The 8,059-nt window shown below is 40.3% G+C and overlaps 1 protein-coding gene across 1 annotated transcript; it reads left to right on the top strand.

Moving 5' to 3' along the window:
- Window positions 1–212: 212 nt before the first annotated feature.
- On the top strand, window positions 213–6,905 carry LOC119790860 (homeobox protein unc-4 homolog). The gene is made up of 3 exons (XM_038296591.1): window positions 213–693; window positions 1,360–1,535; window positions 5,470–6,905. Exons 1-3 carry the CDS (start codon window positions 429–431, stop codon window positions 6,562–6,564), a joined length of 1,536 nt encoding a protein of 511 aa, XP_038152519.1. The 5' UTR covers window positions 213–428; the 3' UTR covers window positions 6,565–6,905.
- Window positions 6,906–8,059: the final 1,154 nt, after the last annotated feature.

Genomic DNA, 8,059 nt, shown 5'->3' on the forward strand with positions numbered 1-8,059 from the left:
CGTCCTCGCTGTTTAGACAGGTCTGAATTAGAGGACTGCGCCAGGTAATTAGCGATTGATCCAGAAAAGTGAAAAAAAGAGAAAAACTCTCATTTTCTCCCTCTCTCTCTTTTCCTCTCCGTGGCTTTCTTTTCGTTACTCCATTAAGCGCGTCTCTGACGTCACGGGGCGATTAAGGCTTCTTATTGGTCCCGGGAGCAGATGGAGGAGTCCTAATGAGCTGGCTCTCACACAGTGAGCGCAGGGTTACCGTCTGGGCTGGACCGTAAGAGAAGCAGTGATACAGCCTCACTCTGGCTCCGCTTCCTCACCTCCTTCCTCTGCCTTCTGACTGTTTTTTCTTTTCTTATCATTTATTCTGACTGCATGTTCAGCCACACCGCCTCCCTCGGCATCTTCACTTCGGCCCCGCCGCAGCTCCGCCGAGCATGGACAGCCGGGTTCTCGAGCATCCTCACGCCCAGTTCGGCGGCTCCCTGGGCGGGCTGCTGGGCTTCCCCTACCCGCTCGGTACCCACCATCATAGCCACCACCATCACCAGCATGTCTATGAGCTGGCGAGCGGACACCAGCTGCAGTCCGCGGCCGCCGTACCTTTCTCTATAGACGGATTATTAAACGGCTCGTGCTCGGCCTCTGTGGTCACCTCCAGCCCTTTACTGTCATCCGACAGCCAGCAGTTCAAACTATCAGGTGGGTCTGCTTTTTATTTGATTGTCTTTAGGGTTTAAACTGTAAACTTTGTGAAATTAAAGTTATTGCACACCAGAACAGCACATGTTCTAAAAAAATAAAATAAAAAGCTTTAGTTCAAAAAACAAATAGATTGAAAGTTATTTTACCCCTTTTGGGTTTTATAGAGAATTTAATGAAAACGTTTTTTTTTTTTTCGGTTTTAATGAGTTTGCTTAATGTTTCCAGCTTTTAAAATGAAAAAGAAAGTATTGACTTTTCCCCTAAAGGTCCCATTAATTGTAAGCCCTTTGGCCACAAATACTCATATATGCTCGTATATATAGGCCTATGCCTTCTCAGTAATGTTGCTTTATTATTTTTAGCATTTTATTCCATATTTAACTAAATTTATTTAGTTTAATTTTTTTTCTTTTAACCCTGTATTATAATGATAATCTGCAGCTGAAAATAAATGATCATATATTGCATATTTCTCTTTAAAAATCATTAACACAAAAATATATATATATTTAAAAAAGCTGACATTTTTACAGAAAAATACTTAGACTTTTGTAGCATCAGCATCTCTCAATCTCCCTCTCTTTTTATGCTTGTGTTTATCTGTCTGTCTTACTTGCACACAAACGCGCGTGCTTTCTCGTGCACACACGCGCACGTGTGCAGATTCTAGAGACCCGGATAAGGACAGTCCCGGCTGCAAACGGAGGAGAACCAGGACGAATTTCACCGGCTGGCAGCTGGAGGAGCTGGAGAAGGCTTTCAACGAGAGTCACTATCCGGATGTGTTCATGCGGGAGGCGCTGGCGCTCAGGCTTGACCTGGTCGAGTCCAGGGTTCAGGTGAGCCAGAGAAAAATCAATATTTTCTCTTTTTCTTTTTTTAGGAAACATGTTTTCTCCCATAATTTGGAGCCATTTTATAAGCCACCCTTTAAGATTATTCAAGGTACCGAATTTAAGAAAATAAATAAATAAAAGGACAACCACCCAAAACGAACACATCTGGAGATAATTGCTGTGTGATGGCCAATAAAGCCTGTCCCATCCTGATGAAGCTGCTTGTCAATAATGAAAGCAGCAGGAAAAAAAATGTCTCATTTGAATTTTGCATGTGGGCAACCTATTGATTTATAGGCTAATTAAAACAAGGCTATTTGCAAAAGCAAATCAATACGTGAGAAAGAGTATGGTGCACTTATTTGTTACGTTTTTTTTTTACTTTATTCATAATTCCATATGTTTCAGCTCTCATATATTCAATGGAATTAAGTAGCATGTACACATTTAGAACTAAAATAAATATTTTTCTTATTATACTGTTTTTGTACCAGTTTTAATTTAATAGTTTTTGGAAGCTTTGTGTATTTTTTAATTAATACTTAAAAAAAAAACACGAATATCATAAAGAGTACTTCACAGACATAAAAAAAATCAACACAGTACAGTAAAATAGAAATATAGTTGACAGTACTAAAAAAATGATATAAAAACGATCAAAAATATGGCTATGGAAATGTTTTAGAACATGACATCACTAATAAAATGACTTAGACAGATTTTATTTTGTCATTTTGTATACACAAGTGTAAGCAAAAAGAAATTTCGTTAAGAACAGCTCTCTAGACTATTTCATTTTTTTAAAGTACAGCCTTGATAAGGTACTTGATAAGGCCTACTGATAAAAAAAATATTGTGATGAAAAACTATGTAAACACATGATTGTATAGTTACAGTTCTAACATTCATTTTTTGTTCTGTTTTTTCTTGCATTAAAATGCACTGTCTTGTTATAATAGGCCTAATAGTCATATATTTTTTTTGTTTTTAATGCCATTTTTTTTTCCACAGTTATAAATGTTTTAAAGAGTTGTATCTGTTCTGTAGTAATGTGAAATGCGCTCTAAGCTTTCTATCCCTCTCCTTTCTGAGCGCCACATGCTGTTTGGAGCAGGAACAGGGCGCACAAGGAGCTCTACTTTATTCTATGTTGTTTGGGGGATTTTGTTTCCTAAACCTCAGATTATTGTTCCCTCAAGCTGCTCCTTTATCTCCATTTTTTTTTTTTTTATAGGGAAAGATAGAACCAACATTAACAATTCATAAGAAGCGCTATTGTGGCGCTCGTTGTTGGTCCTCTGCTCTTATTATGCAATGTTGGCCGATCCTGCTTGTGCATGCTAAACTCCTGGTGTTATCAGCGCAGAACATGAGGCAGCCAACGCGCCTAGAGGCCGGGCGCTGGGAGCTGGAAAGCGGGGGAAGCTCCCTGCTTCGGCTCGGTGATGGAGGCGGTGGGGGAGGAGGGGAGGAGGAGAAGAGGGGGGGTGCTGTGAGGGAGCAGAAGGCTGGGTGTGGATGCACAGACGGGATATGGCTGATTTAGCCATAGAACAGTTAAATTTAATTGGCGGATGTGCCTATTACAGCAGCTGATTGGTAATTAACACCGACACAACTGTGCACCTGCTGGTCTAAGGCGGTGACCTATTAACCTGGGAAGCCTTTAGGTGTTTGAAGCAGCATTACATGAAGATCCAGGGAGATAAAAAAAATGGTTGTCTCAGGATTTCCTGCGTGGATTTGTAAATCTGCCCTTTTTTTTAAATTATCCCTCATCCTTTCATGTTTGTTTTTCTTCAAGCTGGGAAATTTGCTGATGATGATGTGTGGATATATCCTTTATGTCTGATCGTTATTTAAGTATTGGCCTTCTTGGTGGGGATGGAATTTCTTTTTCAATTATATATGAATCCAATATACTGCTACGCAGAAATAAGAATTTTTCACAACAACCTAAAGAAAGCTGCTTTATTTATATACTGTTGCACAATTCATAGTTCATAACTGGCAACCTGTAAAGAAAAATCAATAAGTATGAGATGAAAATAAACAATAGGGTTGCAATTCCAAACAAATCTACAGCTGAGACACGGTAAAAAATAAACCTCTAAACGAATCATTTACTTCAAATTTACTTTACTTTTGCTTTTTATGAAGCACTTCTGCCTTATTTAATGAATTATGACTAAAAACGTATTTTTCATGTTTGAGTGAATGTATGTGGTGATCAAAAATCAGATTACATCGCAAGGTGGATTATAAATCAAGCAGGTCCAGATTCTATTCAGATTCAGATTCCATTTGGATCTAGGTTTAGTTCAGCACAATTTGTAACAGTTTAATCCACTTATTTAATCACCTGCAACCTTCAAGAGAGTTATTTTGAAATGGTCTTATCAGTCTTAATGACACTGACATAGAATTTGTTTCGTTTTTTTAAACCTAAACTTAAAACAAAACGATTTGCAGTTCGATTAAAAACATGTTGAAGACAATTAAATGACTTTGGGAAGTCAGTGAAATCCAATCAGTAATAAATTGTAGGTGTGAAGAAAGGTTGAATGAGTTTGGAGAGTAGCCAGTGAGACTTAATCATATTGGGCAGAAGGTGAATGATTGCATGAGGCAGAGGTCATGTGTTTTTTGAGGAGTTCCTCGTCATTCGCTGTGATGAAACACTCTTGGACCAATAGGAAAAAAAATCAAGCATTTCAGCTGTAAGATTGTTTTGTTTTGTTCCATAATTCCTTATTTTAGTAAATTCAGTGAACTAAACTAGGCTCAGACGTCTATGGACACATGTGACTGAACTGTGAGTCAAACAGGGATTAAGATTTTAAAAAATTAAAATGGACTATCAGAAATAATCATGCAATGACAATTTGTAAAATTTTTCCCAGGTGGCCCAGCTGACTGCCTTAGGCACAACTATCCCTCCCTCTTTTACCTGGTTAGGCTCCTAGGAATTTCAACTTGTAAAATTTCAATTAAAAAAGTGGCAAAAAATGCTTTGATCGTGTTTAAACCAGTTTATGCCACCAACAATCCATAAAGATCCACATCTGACTTTTACTTCAGTAATCGATCTAAAAGGATCATAAAAATACAGAATAGTAATAAAGCGTAGATCTACTGTTTATTATAAACAAAATATAAAGAATGTTGGAGGAAAACAGATTTCAGCTGAGTTGATGACATCACAACAGGCACATGAATCAGCTGATCAGCTGACATTTGGGAAACAGCAAAAAGCCTCTACAGATCACAAGTAAACAGCTTAGAAGAATAAATTACACTAATATTTAAAGAGATAAAGAGAAAAAAAAGAGAAAATACAAAATGTATGTAGTTCTGATATGTGCTTAATGTCTGAGCTTGTGTTTGGGAGGGTAATTCAACTCAACTACATGATGCTTTAAAACAGAATTGGAAAACAAACTGAAATGCTGACACATGTTGGTTTTTATGTAAATAATTATTTTTCAAAGTGTGTTTGGGTTATTTTACTAAAAAGCCTTGTTTGTAGATTTAATCCAGCTGAAATATTTAGTCTGTTTTCAAAATAACTTTTTCGACCACAAACTTGATGGCTTTAATCAAATCAGCCACAGCAACATTTCAAAATGACTAAATTGAATGAAGGCAGCTTATTTACATTCCCTTTATTCCTGACAAATATAATTTTAAGACACATTAGGCTAAATTTAATCTCCAAAATGTATAATATTTAAAATCATCTGGAAGTATTCTGTATGAATTTAAATCTGATCATTTTATAACAAAATGTGGTCAAATTTAGTTTAAAAAGCCAAATATGTACATTTTTTAATGTGATGTAAGCAGATTTTGATATGAAAACTAAATAAAAGGGCTCCTCATGTGGCCAATTGTTTGTGTCAATATTTACATGTGCCATGTTTGTATGTGTGCATAGGTGTGGTTTCAAAACAGACGAGCTAAATGGAGGAAAAAGGAGAACACCAAGAAGGGCCCCGGGCGGCCCGCTCACAACTCCCACCCAACCACCTGCAGCGGTGAGCCCATGGATCCTGAGGAGATCGCACGGAGGGAACGAGAGCGGGCCGAGAAGAAGAAACGGAAACAGGAGAGGAAGCTGTTAAAGTCACAGAACAAACTCCTTTCAGGAGAGAGCTTCCACACACCTGGTGGTTCCGAGAGTGACAGCGGGGTGTCACAGTTCACCGACAGTGAGCAGCAGCCGCCCTCGAACCTCAGCGGGAGCGTCCACGTGGAATTGCCGGTATCCAGAGGTGCAGGGGGGCACCAAACCGAATCCAGCTGCGACCAAACGCGGCACGACTTCGGTCAGCTGCAAAACCAGCCAAACCAAAGAACTGCAGAGGAACTGGAGCAGGTTTCTCCCGGCAGCACGCACAGCTCCAGCCCTGAGGGTCAAAGGTCATCCGCCATACAGAAACGAAACCCTTTCAGCGTGGAGAGCCTTCTTTCTGACACCATGCCACGGCGGAAATCCCAAGTGGACTTTCCCTCTCTGCCCAGTCAGACAATGGTGGGTAAGGGGCACTTCTTGCTTTATCCCATTGCCCACCAGCCCTTGGGTTTTTTAGTTCCCCAAACCGCCCTGAAGGCCGCTCCGTGTCAGGAGAACTCCGATAGACTCACTCTGGGACAAAGATGCATGCCAAGTGACGGGAGCCCGGCTCCCTCTGACCTCTCCACCTTTGGCAGGAAAGTTAACCATTTGAACTCAAACCATACGGAGCATACGCACCACAATCACATTAGCAGCAAGCTGGAGGCGGGCGACACGAGAGACTGTGTCGGCGACTGCAAAAAGGCAGTTTCTCCCACATCTTACCATGCAGATCAGACAGTTGAAATCAGAGAGGATGGGAGTCTGAAAGCTCAGAGAGAAGCTGAGACTGCCGAGCTGTGTCTAAAAGAAAGAGGTGCCAGAGAGGATCGAGGGTCTCCAGACCTCTCCGAGGCGAACACAGAGAGTGGAGAAACACCAGTAACAGATGGAGAGGATGTCGATATGGAATAACACTTTCAAGGAGCAAACACAAACAAAGGAGCAGGGACAGCGCTCTGATTAGTTGAAACATTCCCAAAGCTCTGTCGAGGCACTCCGAAACATATCAGGAATCACAAGACTTGATCTTTGTCTATTTTTTAATCAGAAGGCGTGACGAGCCCAGCCTTTGAAGCAGGTGTCTCTCTTCTTTTTCTTTTTTCTTCTTTCTTTTGCTTTCATGAACACCTTGTAAGACAAAAAAAAAACTAGGCTTCAATAAAACATACACAACGAAAAACCCTCAGATATTGTAAAAATGAGAAAATGATATTTATATGTAAACATTTTGATAAATAAAGTTATTAATTGTACTTCACTGTCTTGAAGTCGGGGAAAAAATGGAAAGAAAGGGAAAAGGATGGCTGACAGAAGGTTTTGGATCATGGCAGCTGGAGTTTTGTCATGTTACAGCAGACAAATCCCCCTCTTTTTGTCCCCCCCCACCACCCCACCCTCTGTGTCATGAGCCATGCAAGAGCTGGAGCTCAAGTCCGTCTGGCTGTTTGTATTTATTGCTTTAACAAATTTATTCATTTGAAAGGCCGAGCTGGAATGAGGTTAGTGGCCGCGGGCTATAGGACCCTGCGCCTCCTGCTGAGTTTTGATATGAAAGTAATTATTTTCCCACTGGCTGCCGCAGGTCTCCAGGCAGTCCCCCCCTCCCCCCCTCTTTCTTTTCCCTCTCTCCCCTCCTTTCGTTTTAGCCCAAAGGGTTATTAGACATTACCGATTTCCAGTGATATGGAATCACATAAACTTCCTACAATAATAGAATTAGCATGAAAGGCAGGGGTGTCAAATTGAAATGGGAAAATAATAGCCGCGCCAGCTGCACCACCAATGTGTGTTTGTGCACTGCTGGTGTGCGTGAGCGTGCATAGTCTATTGAGGAGGAGGAGGAGATGGTGGGAGATTCGTGGGGCGGAATTTTCATGAGCTGCCGCGGCTGTCAGACGGCCCTTGTAGTCGGCTATATTAAGATAGATGTTCGATGATATCCCTCATTGTTCTGTCGCTTATATTGATGTTGCTGTGTTATCGCCCTATTGATCATGTGTCGCACATAATAGGACAGGCGCGCGCCCGCCTGTCTGCGCCCCCCCTATTTTTTTCTTTTCTTACAAAAGCGCCTGGGCCCCTCGTCATTTGTTCTAATAGGACTGATTCCCCCCGGACCGACAGAGATAAAGATATAGGAGGGAACCCAGAAGAAATGAAGCCCAATAATATGCATTAATATTGTTTTTTTAAATATCAGTTGTTCAAACTTCTAAAGAAAACTATAAAAAGGTATTCTCTAGAGTGTTAACTGACATTTAAAATCATAATAAACATATAAAGCAGACATTCTAATCAGATAATCCTAAACATTTTGATATCCAACTAAAGATGTTTTACAACAGCTTTTTAAAAAGTTTCATTTATTTGCACTGAATATAGTGTAGTCTGTTTTCCTAAATGTATT

This window comes from Cyprinodon tularosa, unplaced genomic scaffold (assembly GCF_016077235.1).
Source record: "Cyprinodon tularosa strain WSP-4 unplaced genomic scaffold, ASM1607723v1 ctg372, whole genome shotgun sequence".
Classification (NCBI taxonomy): domain Eukaryota; kingdom Metazoa; phylum Chordata; class Actinopteri; order Cyprinodontiformes; family Cyprinodontidae; genus Cyprinodon; species Cyprinodon tularosa.

What these genes read in the sequence shown, in the direction of transcription:
- LOC119790860 (XM_038296591.1), top strand. Translation starts at nt 429, where the DNA reads ATGGACAGCCGGGTTCTCGAGCATCCTCACGCCCAGTTCGGCGGCTCC. An exon ending in CCAGCAGTTCAAACTATCAG is followed by an intron (nt 694 to 1,359) that starts GTGGGTCTGCTT and finishes GCACGTGTGCAG; the next exon opens with ATTCTAGAGACCCGGATAAG. An exon ending in TGGTCGAGTCCAGGGTTCAG is followed by an intron (nt 1,536 to 5,469) that starts GTGAGCCAGAGA and finishes ATGTGTGCATAG; the next exon opens with GTGTGGTTTCAAAACAGACG.